Genomic DNA, 18,548 nt, shown 5'->3' with positions numbered 1-18,548 from the left:
AAATGAAAAATCCAAAAGAAATGGAAGTGGAACACCTGAATGGACTGCAGCCACGTTATTAGTTTTATTATTCACACCTGTGCCTTTCATGCTGTATTGTGGCAAAGCATCAATGCAACCTACTTTTTTTTTTTTTTTTTTGGCAAAAGCAAAATCATACCACTGTTAATTTTGACATGGGTCACAGCAGGAAAATTAAATAATTACCTTTAAAGGTAACTTTGTCTGTCTGTAATAATCAGTGGAATTAGATGAATAGGAAGTGGGGGGGGGGAATTGAGTTGCTTGGTTAAATCAATTTCTGTTTTTAAAATGCTGATAGCAGAGTAGAGAAAAGGGCACAAACAGCATGAACCCATCAATCTCTTCTAGCTAGCTGCGCACGTGATGGGGTGTTTTTGTGGTAGCGCGCAGTCGGAACCTTGAACCAATTAAGCGTTATTTTAATGCCCCAGGACAGTTCACTTTTTTCTCTCTCTCTCTGTATTATTTCTCTTGCAGCTCAATTGCTGCTTTACAAATTCAACGAGTTGCAAATCTTGGGAGTGGATTGGCAAATTCGGCCAAAATATTAACTTGAAAATCAACCCTGGCTGGAAAGCTCGGGGGAGTGTTTGCCATCTAGGCAACATTTGCGCATCAGCAATCGCAGGTGAACAATAAATGCTTTAATTTAAGCATCGAATTCAATCAGAATTAGGTTTGTATTCTGAAACAGAGGATTGATTCTGTGTGTATGGTGTTCGCTAATTAATGCTTTGCACATAAATCAAAAATAAAGGAATGGGTGTTGTTGTTGTAAACAGTATTCCTATCATATAGCTTAACCAGTCATGCCTTTGTGCTGTGCCACTGTATTCAGAATAAAACATAAAAAGAACACAGAAGAGGCGGTGCATTGTTGTTCCCTGATTAGCCGGGTTACGCAGCCCAGTGTGTGTAAGATCTAGCAGTAAAATAGATGTGCTGCGTTTTGATGACTTTATCCAGAATGTCAGACGATTTTAAAGACTCCAAAAATGCCATGTGAAACCATTTATCAATGAACCTGCAGTGCTTTGCAAAAGTATTAACACCCCGTGGGGATTTTCAACCATTTTTTATATCAGAATCACGGAAAAAGCAACTGAAATTTATGGGACGGGCCAAGGCAAAGGGTGAGACTTTATTTGAAGGGGTGTGCATAAGACTGGCATGACACTGTCTTAAACATGACTTAACATCTGTTATAAACATGAAGGAGTCTTTATGACTGTTGTCATGAAATGTCATTCGGTAAATAATGACACATTTAATGCAAAGTTGGCACTTTTAATTGACTTCTAATACAACGTTGTAACAAAAGTGTCATTATTTACTGAATGATACTTCTTGACATCAGACAGACATTCATGAAGACTCCTTCATGTTCATAGCATGTGTTATGTCATGTTTATGACACCGTCATGTCAGTCTTATGCAAACCCCTTCAAATAAAGTGTCACCATGTAAAGTAGCGCAGAATTTTACAGTAGAAGAAAATATTTTTTTTTACATACAGAAGACTGAAAAATGTGTGCATTTGCATTCATACTCAATACTTTGTCAAACTACTTTTTGACACAATTAGTTTTGAATGTCTTTTCATCAAAACAATTCTTCATAGATTTTGGCTGCATTTTGCATGTTTGTTGCCCTGCTGGAGATTCTGCTGTAAGTTAAAACTTTTATTGATTTCTTCCAGGATTACTTTGCATTTAGGTTACCATCAGTTGTAATAAGCTCTCCTGCCCAACTTTAGAAAAGCATCTTTGCTACATGATGCTACCACCACCGTGTTTCGGAGTAAGGAGGGTTATCTGCTGAGTTTGTATGTAAGCCATAGAAATGTAGTGTTGGTTTTTGTCGTCTTTAAAAATGGCGATGTGAGAATATTGCAGCCAATAACTCGGAGGACACAGGCTTATTTGAATAAAGGAGGGTACATTTCAAACAAGCCCTTATTACAAATGCGTGCACCAATTTGTGAGGAATCTAATTGTAAAGAAAAATCTGCATACAGTGTTTCCTTATAGGCATAAAGACAGCACGCACACACAGGCCTGTCGCGATAAACAATAAATCAATTAATCGCACGTTAATTAAACCTATGGACATCATTTTAATTATCGGCTTATCGTCTCTTCCTGCCTTTTTTCTTTCTGTTGATGACACTGAATGAAAAAAAAAGCTCAGCTCTGGTGCTCTCCACTGACCCTCCCTTCCTCATGTCCTTAGTGTAATGTCCAGAGCACACTACACGAGTTGTCGGCCCATTTTCAAAACCTGAGAGACACATTAGCCGACAGAAATCCTAGGCATAACGGTTCGATCAGGTTCGTCATGCCGTGTGGTGTCCAGCCACATGGGCACAAACTAATGGCTACAAGTCCAGTTAACTAATTTTAAAACCAGGCATTAATCAATGCTTTACTAGAATCTACCTGTGATGCATGTGGCTAGAGTGGACGTAAAGTCCTGACTAAATGAAAATCATTATAACCTATTTATGTCACGTTAACGAAGAACAGCTGAAAACTTACCGGGTTTGTCAACTGCGGTAGCAATTTGGCTCCAACTCCTCCCTTTGTCATTTCTATATTCTTTGCACGAAATGTTGAATAAATGTTAATGTTGTTTCCACATATCATCTCCGATGTCCGCTGGACTTCAGGGTTGCGCTACCTGTCACATTCAGCGTTAAGCTCCCAATCGGGGAAAAACCCCGATTTAGATTGGAGCCGCCACGACGATCTACCATAACACACCACACACTGCAGGATGATTGGTTACAAAATCACCAGCGAGAATCTTGGATCGCCCAACGTTCTAAGATTGTCGTAAGGGTAAAATAGGGGCAAAAAAATCATCTAGTGTGAACTATTGCGTCAGGATGTGCCCGTCTTCTCTATTTAAATCTAGTGATTACTGAAGGGAAATACAGTATACAGACTTCATAATCTGCACTCTTTTGGTTGAATGCAGTATTTATTTCCACTTTCGCTTTATGTTGTTTAGTTTTTATTCAAGTACGTTTTTTGTTAATGGAGACTGAGAATCCATTTTATTTTTGTTTTTGGTTGTTTTGTTTTAGTTTATCAGTTCCAGTGTTATGTGTTCTTTTGAAAAGTAAAGTGTATCTATCTATGGCAGGAAATCACATGCATTATTAGTCATTTCCATTAAATCAGGGTCAACTGGTCTTGAAACAATATTATCGTTTATCGCAATAATTTTTTAGACAATTAATCGCTCAGCAAAATTTGTTATCGTGACAGGCCTACACACACACACACACACACACACACTGTTTCCAGCAAATAGCTTTGTTGCTTTTTAACATTTTGGAGGCAAGAACAAAAAGAAAGAGTTTCAAATGAGAGAGCAGGGACGGTTTCCATGCGACCCATTTCACATTTTCAGATTCCTTGGATTGATATGGCTAATCATGCACTCAGGCAGCAGCTTGGATTCGATATAAACATTCACACAAATCACACAGAGGTGACACTGAAGCACAGTGTTGAAAACAAAGGGTGTTCAGCTCAAACAAATGTAAGCACCAAGCACTTCCTTGCCAATATAAAAGCCACAATAACCCACAGAACGTCATGATTCAACAGGGATTCATAAAACTCGTATCTAAACACTGTCACACATATTGTCTCGAGTCTGTGCGATCAACTTGGACTGATGTATGAGGGAATAAAAACTATGTGCGAAGCCGTACCGAGGTTATGGAAACGATCCGGATCAGATAACTGCCCGGAGCGCACCTTGATCACGACTTTTCAATATCTGAGCCTCAAAGCAACTCAGAAAAGGTTATAAACATTCATTTTTATGAGACCATTCCAACACATTCTAACTGTTCTGTATTGATGTTGCACTTAGCGCAAAATGGAGAGGCGAGGAGGGAGTGAAGTACTTGCAGACTGCTCAAAAGGAGTTGTCACAGGATGTCCGCTGAATTAGCAAACGCTTCGCCCTTCTGCTAGGCGTACACCGATGTTACCAAACACTAATCCTTGATCACAAATCTACGAGAGAGTCCTGAACGGACGATAAACAGAAACTGAGACTCTTGGCACCGGTGCGGAGAAACTGGGAGCGGACAGAGGGAGCGATTTCTCAGGGCGCGCTGAGCGTATCATCCTTACCTCGAGGGTTGTTGAGCGCCGCTTCGGTGGCCTTCCTGCCCTCCCCGCAGTGGCTCTGGTCGAACGGCAGGCATTGCTCTCCCGTCCCCGCCACTACTTCAAGGTTGCGTGCCGGATCCTTGGGCTGCCCCAGGTTCCTCACTCTGTACACCCTGCGGCTGCTGGTGTCGGACACGTAGAGGACCTCGCCGACCGGGTCCATGGCCAGATAATACTTGTGTGCGGGGCTGGTACTTGAGAAAGCAGACAAAGTAAGATGATAGTGAGGTGAAAGTGGAAACTGGATTTTCTTTTCTCTTTTGCAGAAACACAAAACGAGTATTTAGGACGGGAACCAGCTTGGATTTGTACAACAGACTCTCTGTTATGATTACACAAGAATACGAGTTGAAGAAAAGTTACTCGGATGCAATCAGGTTATCTCAGTAAATAGCATTAATATAAGACTCTGACTGCGCTGAAGTAAGATTAATGTCCTCTCATTTACATAGTGCAGATGGCCACAGTCTCAACAGCCCAACTGTGAGTAGTGCTTCTAGGATTGTGCTGCGAGTAAAGATCATTATTTTCTAATAAAAAATTCAGTAATCTACATACGCCTGATTTATGGTGATGTGAAAAAAAGAGTTTCTATAACTATCCATATAGTCATGGGAAAAACAGAGTACACCCTCCCATGATTTAGGAGCTTATAGAACCACTTTTAGTTACGATACCACAAAGCAGTTGTTTAATGTTGTTTCCTATATGAGATTTCTTTACAATGCAGTGTTGAGATTTGCAGACGTTTGTTCTGGCAACTCTTTTACAGTTCTGCCTCTACGTTTTCAGCAGCCCAAACTGTGGACTTTGACTGTACTTTGCCTTGATTCTTGATCTTTTCTCGGTAATGAGAGAAGGGGAAGACATGCAGCAAATGTTGCCAGGCCGGGAATCGAACCTGCAACCACCGCCACAAGGACCAAGTCCTCAATACGTGGGTCGAGCGTTACCCCTGCGCCACAACAGCACTCCATTGTTCTGATAATGTTGATCGAAGGTAATGAGTAGTTTCTCTACAGTCTAAGCTTTAGCCTTTAGACCAGGGGTGACCAATACCAGTCTTCAAGCGCCAGAGTCCTGCAACTCTGAGATGCCTCTGTGGTACAACACACTTCAACCAAACAGCTGAATTACCTCCTCAATGCAGCCAAGATCTCCGGAGTCCTACTAATGACCTCATTATTTGACTCAGGGGTATTGATGCAGAGACTCGGGTGAAAGCTGCAGCACACTGGCCCTCGTGGTATGGAGTTGCCCTGCTTTACACCAGACAGTCTAACTTTGGCTTTAGAAAACTTTGGTATCCACAGGAATTCATTGGTCAACTCAATGACAGCAACGTGTCAAAGTCAAACAAGCACAAAGCATTACATCTCCGCCCCTGTGGGTGTTGGTGCTAGCACGCTATGTTTGGTTTTCTCTACATCTCTACTTTATGTTCCAATGACAATTTGCAGAAAGTCTTGTGCTTCATTCAGTCATACAGCCATTTTGTTTTTGGAGAGAACCTTACAGCCTTCAGAGCAAACAGCACATGTTCAGTGTTTTTCCATTGTGGTGTTTAAGATTTAACATTGTGACGGCTGACGAGTCTAAGTTAAAGCTCCTGGCTTTCTAGGGCATTAACACACCTTTATGCTTCAGAGCAACAACCTTCTAAAAACCTGGATTTATAGAAGTTGTAACATTGATAATGTTCAGTCAAGTGCTTGAATTGCACCTTGCTGCCATGTCCCCACCTGAACCATACAGAACCAGCAAGTGTGACTTTATGTGTTCATATAAAATATCCCTCCCTCCCTCTATGTCCATTCATCCATGATTATTCTTTTTCTGGATTTTGGGAGGATAAGGGGAGGAGAAGAAGGGTGCACCATCGACAGGCCACTAGGCAACATTTAGGCAAACGAGAAAAAAAACATGCATGAACAAAATCATACCTAAGGACAATTTTGAGAGATCAATTATCCCAATATGTATGTTATAGGGCACTTTTCCATTAACTACACAACTTAACACGACTCGACTCTAAATTGCATGGTTTGAGTCATTTTCCCTTACAGTTAAGTGCCACCTAAACCCAACTTGACTCCAGAAACCAAAACTTTATGTGACTTGATCTGTATGAGACACAAACACAACAGAATGCGAGAGAAAAACCAGACCGGGATTTTAACCCAGGACTTTATTGCTGGAAAGCAACAAGGCTGACAACTGCACAATTTTTATTTTATTTTATTTTTTTAGGCATTTTACGCTATTTTCCATTACCAGCAATGCTTTAAAATCCATTACTGTGTATGTGTTGCTCGGCGTTCGAGCGAGGTCGCTCTGGGTCGAGCAGAGCAACTCAGGATGACGCCCTGCACTTTTTTCCCAAGTTAAAAATTAATAATGCAGGTTCAACGGTACAACTCCACAAACACTAACACAGAGGAGAGGCTCACAGTATCTCAGTGTCTGGAGCAAATGATTAAAGATATATTGCGATCCAAAGAAAAAGCTGTGATTCGGAAGGACGTTCTAACAATTTGGGAGTAAAAGGTGAGGTTGAAAGTCTTTTGCTTCCTAAAAACTACGAGCTTACTCTTTCTTTACAATCTGTTTACTCTGACTTAGAATACAAATTGATGTCTAAATAAAATACTTTCATCAACAGCTTTATTCCCTCAAAAAACATATTGCTCCGTTAGTTGCCCCCTCCTCGCCGTACTTTTGAGATTTTGATTTCAGCTCCACAACGAGCACAGCGCTCTCCCTCTTTGTCCTGGCAAACCTTCAGCACAAACCATCACAGTTTGGCTTTTTTTCTCACTGCACTGCCAAGAACAATAAGATTAATATTTAAGAACAGACTCTGATAGTTTGATGTTCTCTCCTTAGAAGGTTGGCAGCTGTTTAAATGTTTCCAACCTTAATGTATGATAATAAACTTGAAGTTGAAGTAAAAAAAAGAAAAACTGATTTTAGGGCAGTTGAAGCAGTCGTTTTTGCAGGGAGACTGAAAATCTCTTACTTTCTTGGCACCGCTGAAACTCATCCGAGAGTGCCAGACCTGCAAACTTCACCTTTTTTTTTGTTTGAGGTAAAACTTTTTAGTGAAACGGAGCAGCAGTTTAAATCACTTCGCCTGGGCGCTACTTTTCCTTTTTAAATCCTTTGGAAGAAGAAAGGTTTTTCCTTTTTAGGTGTTACCATTACAGTACTGATAGTCATTAAAACTTTATTTTCCCCATGACTATACAGCTGAAATTCAAAATAATAGAGAAAAAAGTTATAGCGCGTACCTTCGACGTTTTACTTTCAACCAGAAGCCACAGAGATTCAAATTTTTAACAAAAAAAAAAAAGAAAAGAAAAGAAAAAGCTGTTATACCTTAGAAACTTTAAGGTATTTTTTTGAAAGTAAGCATTTCTGTTGAAAAATAAAACTAATTGTCTTGGATCCAGACAACCACATTGCAAAAAACAAAAAAACAAAAAAAAAAAAACAAACATTGGGGACTGTAAGCTGACAGTATTTTAGCCGTTTCTGTATCTCTTTTACATAATTTAACTCAGTTTCTGAAGCAAACGTTTCTCTTCTTTGCTGCGAAGAGCCCCTTATGGAGACTGTGGGTTTCGGCTGGCGTCAAACTCAAAGCAGGTTTCTTGAAAATGATCAAATGTAGAGTTTTTACAAGTAAGTTTCAGGTCATTATTCTGCTGCCATGAACTGCAGAACTCTGACATTGGGCAGTCTGTTAAGTGCCATTATAAACTAAAATCAATGCACCCTATACTGATTCTGGGGAGCCGGGACAATGAGGCGGTCCAAGGACAGCTAAGTGTTCCCCGTGTCTCTTGGTGGAGACGGTACTCTTTTCTTAGAAGGCTTAATTGTTTTCTTTTATAACCGGCTGCAACACGGCACATTTTCTCTGGACTGTCGTACATTCAGTTGAAATGATGAATGATCACAATTATACTCCAAGTCTCTCTTGTTCTCTTCCGACCATTTCAACGGTCCTTTTAGACAATATGATTCGAGGTTTGTACTTGGAACCAAATGCAGGGAAATTCCCCTGGGTTTGTTAAACAAGCCTCTTCTCCAACAGCAAATCGTTCTGATCACGCTAAAAAGAACTTAAGTCAATTGCAACAATAAAAAGTCAGAATTGTTTTCTTTCTTTTTTTTTTTTAATCACGGGGTTCTTAAACTCCAGAACCAGTTTACATCATGTTTTGAGTGCAAGTTTTGACTCGTAAAAGGGTTTTCTGGCTTAAATCTATCACACTGGTGTGCTACAATGGTTTAACTTTAATCTTTTTTATATATATACTGAACTAACAAATGCCTCATAAGCAATAAATAGACTTTTTGTTAAGTTGTTGTTTTTTTCTTGACGGACCTTCCAAACCTGTGGATCAGCGTCTTATGCCGAGCACTAATTGGATTCTATGAGGCAGAGATGTCACAAGGAAATTGCGACTTGTACAAAGGAGTTGAAGAAGCGCTTGAAGTCGGCGCGTCGCAAACAAAGATAAGCTCAAAAGAACCGGAGGTCGGTGAGCCTGTAGCAAACTATAATGACGAGCGCAGCTCCTAATTCTGCAGGAGCAGGACGAATCGCGTACCGTTGACGTGTTTTGTCCGTGTCTTTATTTAACCACAATGAAGTTTGTTTAGGAGCTTGTTTGGAGCGCACCGAGTAGAGATGACATGACTCATATTTAAATGTTCCACATTTACATGAATAATACTGTCAAATCTACACACTTTTTCTTCTTTTTTTTTCCCAAGCTATTTTAAAAGATGTTTGCAGAAAGAGAGTCCCGTTCATATCGAAGCCTCATATGTAACAGAATGTTTATATTAGGCGCGATGTCACGATGGCTTACAGTGTTTTAAATGAAATGCCAGAGAAAGCGCCTGCAGGAGTCGGGTTTCCTCCGGCTGTATGGAGTGTGGAGCCGGCCGTATATCGTCGCTCACAGCAGAACCATTTTTTAAATTAGTTTGGTTTTTACAGACATGAATGGCTCTTTGTGTTTAAGTATATGAGCATGTTTGGGCTCCTGCACTTTGCTTATTTACTTTGGCTAGATTTATTTTTATGGCGTTTTCTCGCTGGACACAGAAATAAAATTCACTGTATGTAAATTTAATTGGCCATAAAGTATCTTATCCTATTCTTAAGTTTAGACGGGAATATTTTGTGCATTAACCACTTGCAAACTGTCACTAAGTTAGAAGTATTTCTTCTGTGTCATTGCTTAAGTCTCTGTATCAGTCAGAATAAGTAAAATAAATGTTATTACATTATTATAAGTATTCCAATCATCACTATATCACTTCTGCATTTTAGTTTTTAAATGAGAAACAAAATTAAATGACATCTTTGTTTTAAATTTTTGTGTAAGTATCATACACAAAAAATGTGTATGATACAAAATGTGTATGATACAAAATGTGTATGATACAAAATGTGTATGATACTTGCAGTGGTAAAACAATGCTATAAAACTCAGCAGTGGAATCATAAGAAACAATAAAATAAATAAATAAATAAAAAAAACATGGAGAGTAAAAACTGAGAAAAGAGTTGAACCACATGAACTAATCAGAGGAGATGTGGAGCAGCTGTGGCAGAATGGAAGCAGGAAAACTGAGGTAGAAACTAATTAACTCAACTGATCCAACAAACCAAGAGAGAAACAGCCTGACGGTAATCTAAAAGAAATAAATTGAAATGCACAAGGAACAGAAAACACAAAAGGAACAAAGAAATATGGCAATAATGAATACAGATAAATGAACTGAATAAAGGAAAAAAAGATCAAAACAAACTCAAATGTCAACCAAAACACTTGTATTTTTCTTTATTTGATCTGTAATAGTTGGTTAACTTAGTTAATCATTAGTTAGTTGATATTGGCTAAGATATTTCTACAAAATGTTACAAAAAGGTGCATATTTATATGTGTCCTATATAAATATGGCATCTTAGTTGATTAGCAGTTTTTTGCACCGAGGTTATCTGGGTGGTTTTATGTGAGTTTAGTCTCAGGCCGACTATTTGCCTGCATAAATTACACTTATTTACATATCAGACAGACGAGGAGTTGCATGTGTAAATACAAATATGCAGACCATAGGTTAGCTCGGTGCAGCGTATAATTCTTACCATAAGCTACATCCTCACACATTTTCTTTTTAGACCCAACACCTCCAAGACCACCGGCGCATTTATTTATTTATTTGTTTTTAAATATGCCATATTTCATCACTCATATCTTATGCATGCATGTATCCCAGACAGTGTTTCTGCTTTTGATGCTAGGTGATGTATATTTCATTTGATGGCTTTAGTTGTTATTCTCATCATTTTTCAGGGGGGTGGGCGTATTTGCCAGGATATAACAAAACAAAGCGGTGACAGTAAAAGGAAGGCAGAGCAATATCAAAGAGTGGGTGTGTGGGTGTATGTGCGTGTGTGTGTGTGTGTGTGTGGGGGGGACACATGTGAAACCCAGACAGCTACTGCAGCTAAACCCGGCCCAAGCTGAATGAGTCATGTGGACGCTCTATCTTACAAAAGCTTATTGAGCTGAGGTCTCAGACGTGAGGCGGGCTTATGTTAGCATTTTGTTAGCCGTCACTGCAGGCCTCACACCTGCGTTAGCATATCGCGAACATAATTTACCCTTAAAGCGACTGCGAGCTGCACTGTGCCAACAACGTCACCGTTCAGCCGCGCGTAGAGGACTTGACTTAATGATGCACCATGGCTGTGGTTCGTTAATTACAAAACCTTTGATATCACGAGGCTATTGTGTTCGACTACTGAGACCTGAACACAATGATTCCCCGTCAAAAATAAAAGGGGGAATTTAAATTTTGCACTTTAAACACAGCTAACGGGGGGGTTCAAAGCGATACTTTGTGCTCTGAAATCCAATGTCAGCTGGGGTCTGGTCAAAGGCTTCCCGCTAATTAAACCTGAAGACATCCTGATAAAGTGGTTGTTTTTTTTTTCCCCTTTGCCTTTTTACTGCAGCTATTCAAAAAAAAAAAAAAACACCTTTCAATGGAAACTTGAAATGTCAGGAAACAAATTATGTTGCCATGCTTTTGCATCTTCGATACTTTTGCTCATTTAAGCCGACAAACCTTTGTGTTGTAGCTAATAGGCTCCTAAAATGTTCCTGTGATTGTGACCGCAGGTAAACGCTGCTAACCTTTACTATTAAAAATGAGAAGAAGAAAAAAAAACATCCGTTTGATAATGGTCTCCACCTTTCAGCAACCCTTAAAAAAACACACACAAAAAACAACACAGACAGGAGTGCTGTCAGTCATCGAGTCCATTAAGTGCATAACTGTTTACAGAGTTCAGCCCTGAACTGCACATCCATAATTTAAGCTGGATCCTCTGAGAGTTTCTCACCGGCTTTCAGAAAGTGCCACAGCTCAGCAATGCTCGGGACATTTTCCCGGGGCCTGCTGAAGCTACCACAGAAGGAATTTGCATCGTGCATATTACAGACTGCAAATCATTTCTCTGGCGTTTTTCCTCCGCTTCGATCCCTGCGCGGGGAAAACGAGCGACAGCAGCAGCCCCATCACAGGCGCTCCCCCCTTGCAGTCCTTCCTGGCTCCTTCCACAGCCGATGACAAAACAACGATCAGAGTTGATCTACTGCAGCTGTTCTTTCTTCTCATCTCTTTGAATCAACCGTTTGGGAACTCAGATGGCAAAGTTATTAATCAGCCTCCCCCCCCTCGCACCTCCTTGATCAGATTCAAAAAGGGACAAAATATACGGCGGTTTCTGAGAGGAAGTGCTTCGTATAGTTTCCCTTTAGAAAGCACCTTGTTTTAAAGCTGCTCCCTTTTTTTTTTTTTTTTTTTTTTAGCTGATAGGCACTTTGCTGGGAAGAATGCATGGTGAAAAGCTTTGAAAGTTGAATAGGAATGAATTATTAATGCATCTGACTTTGGTAGAACAATGGAAGAGAATAAAGAAGAAACACTAACATACTACTAACAGTAAAAAAAAAAAAAAAGGCAGCCGTGGAGAGGAAGAAGGAGGCAGGAACTAAAAGCAAAAACCTCCAGGGGGCGGAAGAAAGAGTCTCCAAAGTGTGGCCTAAGAAGAATCCAGTTCATGCAAATTAAACCCAGGATTCCAGATCTTCTATCCCTCACATATAGCAGAACTCCAGTTGTATGGATGTTTTTCGATTCGTTGCATTTCACAACAGCATTTGACCAGCTCAGACCGGTTCATTTCATGTGGATTTAAAAGTCAACGCAAGACGTCGGACATTCAAAGTGTTTAGCAACAATAAACCCGTTCAGTTTCAATGATACGTCCATTAACACGTTTTAGCTGTTTGAAGCACTTTTTGCCGTCCCTTATGACTAGACGGTTTGTTTGCAGCAGATATTGACTCCTTGATTCGTCTAATCGTTGTAGATAAAACATCGCTTTGCCCACTTCATGTTGATTAAACTGTTTTATCTGCTGGGTTTTGCTTTTCTTCCTCTCTCAGTGTGACTTATAAACAGCTCTGCTCTGAGTGTTTCAGTGTTTCGCAAAGATGTTCAGACACACAGCACGTAAAACTACATTTTGTCTGGTTACAACTAACTTCAGTGTGTCTTATTGGCATTTTTATTTGTGACAGATCAGCATGCAGTTGCACATACATATATTAAAGTGGAAAGAGTTGAGTGGGAGTTTGTGATCAGCCACTTCAGTGCAGAAAACCAAGTTGTACCAGTTGTTTTCAGAAATCATCTAATTGTTAAACGGGTTTGTTTTTTGGATTTTAAAGATATAATTGCTGTTTTTATTTTTATTCTAGGTTCAGAAAAAAATGAATCTAGGTTTGGTGGCAGAAAGCTAAACATGGTCTTGACCGTACGCTCCCCCTCGTAAAACATGGCGGCAGAAGAGTCATGCGTTGAGTTTGATTTTATTCTAGCAAGGAAAGAAAAGCCGATAACCGCTGGATAAGTTTGGTGGAGATTACAACTGGACAATACTTTAAGAAAACTGAAAACGTGTAGAGTTGGTTGGAGGTTCACCTTCCAGCAGGATAAAAGAAAACTTTAACATACAGCCAGAGCTTCATTAGCTTGAGCTAACAAATAGCTCAAAGTCCAGACCTACATTCACTTTAGGACATGGGTTGACAATCTATATTTCCATCCAGTCTGAATTTATTTTGCTGGTAGGAAACCCTAAATAATAATAATAATAATAATAATAATAATAATAATAATAATTACAGTAAAAGTTCCACACTTAACCAGGAGGCGACCAAATACAAATTCATTGTCTCTTTTATTCTGTGCTGAATAAATTATACTGTAATTGCGTAATAACAAATACTTTTAAAGTTTAATATGAATATTTTTGCGAGGCACTGTACTTTCATGTGTTTTTTTGCAGTTAAATCCTTTTCTTTCCCTCAAAACAATTCATTACTTCCTCTATTTTCTTGCAAGGCCTCACATTCTTTCCAATTAAAACTCTGGCAACTGCAGCGCTACCCTGCTGAGGTGGAGGCACCCCCAATTGGGGGAACAATGGCTGAGGCTTCATGGTTTGAAATTATACTCCAAATTGCGATATTTACATTTCCACACTGCGTGCGGCCGTATGTAAAAACGAAGCCATGAACATCTACTAATGTTGTGATATTTACGTGGCCTTGTAACTGTAGCACGTTGGAAATAAGACTTCCTCAAACTATAACTCTGCGACTTGAAATCGGATAAACCATCTTCCTCAACAAAAACACCCAGAAGCACACCGACACACACACACACACACACACACACACACACCCACACACACACACACACACGCACGCACACACACACCGACACGCACACACACGCATGCAGAACCCCGACAACATCTGTTTAATCTTCTGTCGAACACGGCGCATCAAGCTCGGGGCAGGGATGATGGTGAAGCCATTCCCAGACTTGTGCTTTTATTTCGGCTCAGGGAGCAAACGAAGCCGTACACCCCCAGCCCCCCGCACCCCGAACAGACTTTTAGTAATCCCCTAAAAATGAAATCCTTGACATTCTGGCTGATTTCCAGTTTACAAATTTAATATCGCCTGGTGGAATTTTAAATAGGGATTTAAGAGATCCAACCGCAAAAGGGAGGAGTGCATGAGGAGGTGATGGTCGGCTTCTGTTCGCCCGGGAGAAAGTCGGCTCAACGCAGTTTTCAGCAAATAGACCCGTCTGAAGTGCAAAGAGCCATTTTACCACATCTTCCTGTTTTGTTTTGTTTTTTTTCTCTCGATACGGGACGTGTGCTCGCAGTTAGATACCGGTATACAGATAAGGAGCTAATGAGGGGTTCTCACCTGTGTCTGGTGTCCCGGTTCCTGATGATAAGTCATGGAAAGATGTTTAAGAGAAGAAAAGAGAACATAGTTACTACAATGCCAAGAAAAGACGAACAGGTAACGACAGCAATGCAAAGAAAGCAAAACACAGTGAAAAACCAGAAAACAGTTTGTACAGGTTGATGACCTAATACGTTAAATATGGAGGCTTAGCATTGAGAGCTAAACTGCTTAATTTACACATTAATGATGCCTGAAAAAGATCCTTTTTTTTGCAGATGACACATTGTTTTCAAGGAATGATTTCAAATCTTTTCTGAATTAAATAAATTATTATTTTTTTGTAACCAAAACGATAGATGTGATTCCCATGGAGATGAATTTTCAATAGGGGTATCTGAGGTCAATTTTTGGGGGGTAAGTTTAGTTGGAAGTGTTACATCCAGTGCTATGAAATACATACTTGCCCCCATAAAGGTTTTTGCTGTTTTGTCACAATTATATACGTTTTTAAATGATTTGGCCTTTATCTAGGAGAGAAAATGTCCATCCAAACCATACCAGTCCAATGTCAAAACATAATTCCCCACCCCTGAAAAGTTTAGGACAGAGTCACCGGCCACTCCCAGGCTTAATTATTACCAGAGCTGTAAAATCAGGATATTAGTTAAGTACGACCAGAACCAACAAACCGTGGCCCAATCTAAAGAAACTGAAGAACAAATAAGAAGTAAAGCTGCTGACATTCATCACTCTGGAAAAGGTTTAAAAGCCATTTCTTTGGGGAACCGGTGAGCTACAGTGAGAGCCATTATCCGCAAATGGAGAAAAAAATGGAACAGTGGGGAGGCTGCCTCGGACAGGCTTACCGAAATAAATTACTGCAAGAGTGTATTGACAGCGTGTCGCCAAAGACGCAGAACTACATATAAAGCTCTGCAGGTCTTATGTGTCTCAGTTAAGGTCAAAGTTCACGATTCAGCAATAAGAATGAAAGTCGGCATAAATGAAAACCACGGGAAAGATCGCAGGCGGAAGTCGCTGCTGACCACAAAGAACACAGAGCTGCTTCTGATATTTACCAAAAAGATACCTTGATTACAGAGGCGCAAAAAGTGGGTATGCAACGCATTGGGGCGCTGCACCAGAGGGGGCGTCAAAACCCCGTCTGGAGGGGGCGGCGCACCGATGATGTCCTCGCATACACTTCAGCGTGCCCTTACGCTCCTTCACCTCGCGCACATAATGGGGTAAATGTAGCGAGTTTTACCTTTCACGTGTCTTTGTCTCGGGGGTAGAGCGAGTGTATGTGCGTGTGCACCCTGACGTACCTTCCTGAGGGGGGGGGGGGGGTGCGCCGATTTATGTTTTCACATCCACCTGAATAATGTGTAGTTGCGACCCTGCTTAATTATCTCTACAACTTTTGGGCAAATATTCTGTGAACGGATGAGAGAAGCACTGATTTGAAGTTGTCTTATGTTAAATTTATCTATAAATCCTATCAAGATCTTCGGGTTACGTACCAAGATGAAGATCCTAACCAAATCAGAACAGCTACCACCGTATAGATAATTAAAGAGAGAGTACAAAATCAATATTTCGGAGTAGCCTAGTCAAAGTCCAAACTTGAGCACAAACCCTTCCACACCTCTGGAGTCACTGGCAGCCATTATAAACACTTGATGGAAGTAATTGCCCCAAGGGTTATAAAAATAAAAAATAAAAATAGGGCCAGGTTAGTTTGGATAGCTTTTTTCTATTAAGTTAAATAATTTGAAAATTAAAATTTTATATTTGCTCAGGTTGTCTTTGCCTAACATGCAGCACATATTAAAAGTGCAGAGTAGAGATTAAATAAGTTAAAAAAAACTGAAAATCTGAAGAAATTCAGACACTGCAGCCCTCTCATATTGGGATTAGGTTTGATTCAGATGGCTGTATTCCTTCACATTAAATATTAAGTTAAACAGGAAGCTTTTTGGCATTTCCTCCCAGGGGATGGGGAGGTATCAGATAGAGACTCCATGAAACCAGAAATATTAGTCAGAGGTACGATAATGACAGCAAATGAGAGAGTTAAGTTACATAAGAAGAGCACTCTGCAGGACAAATGACTGTGCAATCCCATTGAGATTTTACGCTTGAGAAAATACAGAAATGGGGAATGTAGTGCCTGCAGCACAGTAGGAGATATCATCATAATCCACAGAAAAAAAAGAGTCTTTGTTTCACAGAAAAGCTGCTCTCACATCCTAAAGAGGTAGATTAAGGCCTGTGATGTCTGAACCTCACATTTTCTGCCTTTTGCTTAAAAGACAAACTTCAGAGCATTCAGCTGAGATCAAACAGATCAGTGGTGCCGATGCTAGCCCAGAGCTAATGCAGAGCTAACCCCTTATCGGCTGAGCTCAATTTTTCTTAATAAACATAGAAAAGCACTGCGCACACACGAAAACGCCCAAGTTCTCAACTCTCACTTGAGTTCCAGTATGGTCCTGGTGTATCCGTCCGGATGCACCCTCCGGATGAAGTTGAAGTCTCCGATGTAGAGGGAGCCGTCGGGCCCGCTGGCCAGCGCCACTGGGGCGAACAGCATCATGTCCCGAGCTGCGCCGCTGCAGCTCGGGCCGCAGGGGACGCTGCGATAGAAACCGTTCCCCATGACGGTGCTGATGACCGGGGGCTGCTGGGATAGGAAGATGTTTTCTCCATTTCCTTTATGCAGGATTCCTGAGGAAACAGACACGCAATAAATCTTTAAAAGCCCTCAGAACCATTGCCTGAGTCAGTGCAATCCCTCAGGGCAATGCAATCCTAGTTTTTTTTTTTTGCTGAAGTTTAACAAAACAAGTACTATGAAAAGCCGCATCCAACTTTTTGTGCTGTCTAAATTTCCAGAAGTATGCTGACTCGTTCAAATTGTTTTTATGTTAATTTAACAAGATGACATCTTATAAAGTCATTTATTGTGGCACTTTGATGGCTTATGCGTTAATGATTGCCAACAGAAAACAATCTAAAAAATAGGATAACAATTCAGGCCAAACTGAAGAGTTCACCCACCACTGCGAAAGTTGAGAGCGTGGTGTTTGTCCAAGGACCAGCCTCCAAGATTAGAGGGCACCAGTTCAAATCCATGCATCAGAGCTGTCCTCCTTTCCCAGTGGATGACTCCGGGACATGACTCATACTCATAACCCACTGATACTGGAAGGCAAACGCAGACACACAACAGAGCACTTCAGTTTTGTACAATAATTGTTTCGACTAGGCCCTACTACAAGCATCCGTGTACACTGACATTTTTTAAAAGGTTAAAGTTTCAGAATCGCAAACATTTCCAGTCTTATTCTTCCGACTTTTTAGGACTTTTTAATGAGACGCATGAGAAACTCAAAAGCTTGCTCCGCCCATTGCTGCCACTGCTGGTCAGCTAGTCAAAGAGAAGAATCCAAAGATTTTCTCCAGGTTACATGTTTGGAAACATGAATAATTGTTGTATGGAAAAAAAAAAAAAAAACTCCGTACAATAATTATGGTCTATTAAACTGCATAGTTTGACAGGCTAACAAGAACATGCTTGGTAAACAGTCGATTGTAAGTATCTGAGTAGATAGCCCAGCTAATATCAGCATTTTATACTTGTGTTGCTTTATAAAGAGCTGAACAGTAAATATGTTACAATAAAGAACAAATTTACTTAGCATGTTGATTTTTAATGTCAAGTTTCTCTCAAAATATCAAATACATTATCTTAGATAGCTAGCTAGCCAGATAGCAATAGCTAACAATCTGTCAAAGAGTTATCAAGCTATAGCTATTTATCTAGCTAGCTAGTTAGCTATCAGATAGATAGATAGATAGATAGATAGATAGATAGATAGATAGATAGATAGATAGATAGATAGATAGATAGATAGATAGATAGATAGATAGATGCCCTTGTTTAGTCCTGACAATAGCT

At 40.2% G+C, this 18,548-nt stretch overlaps 1 protein-coding gene across 1 annotated transcript in view; it reads right to left on the bottom strand.

Moving 5' to 3' along the window:
• tenm1 (teneurin transmembrane protein 1) overlaps positions 1-18,548 on the bottom strand; it is a 147,959-nt gene that overhangs the window by 67,209 nt on the left and 62,202 nt on the right. The window contains exons 14-17 of the mRNA XM_088009765.1: positions 17,648-17,791; positions 17,062-17,314; positions 14,600-14,620; positions 4,179-4,411 (exon numbers count right to left, since the gene is read on the bottom strand). Coding sequence (XP_087865891.1) covers positions 4,179-4,411; positions 14,600-14,620; positions 17,062-17,314; positions 17,648-17,791 — 651 coding nt within the window. The remainder of the gene's footprint in view (positions 1-4,178; positions 4,412-14,599; positions 14,621-17,061; positions 17,315-17,647; positions 17,792-18,548) is intronic.

Source organism: Poecilia mexicana, unplaced genomic scaffold (genome assembly GCF_051168715.1).
Source record: "Poecilia mexicana isolate PSO_F unplaced genomic scaffold, ASM5116871v1 scaffold_10, whole genome shotgun sequence".
NCBI classification, from domain to species: domain Eukaryota; kingdom Metazoa; phylum Chordata; class Actinopteri; order Cyprinodontiformes; family Poeciliidae; genus Poecilia; species Poecilia mexicana.
Note: the sequence above shows the minus strand (reverse complement) of the source record. Positions and strands in the feature narration are given on the sequence as shown.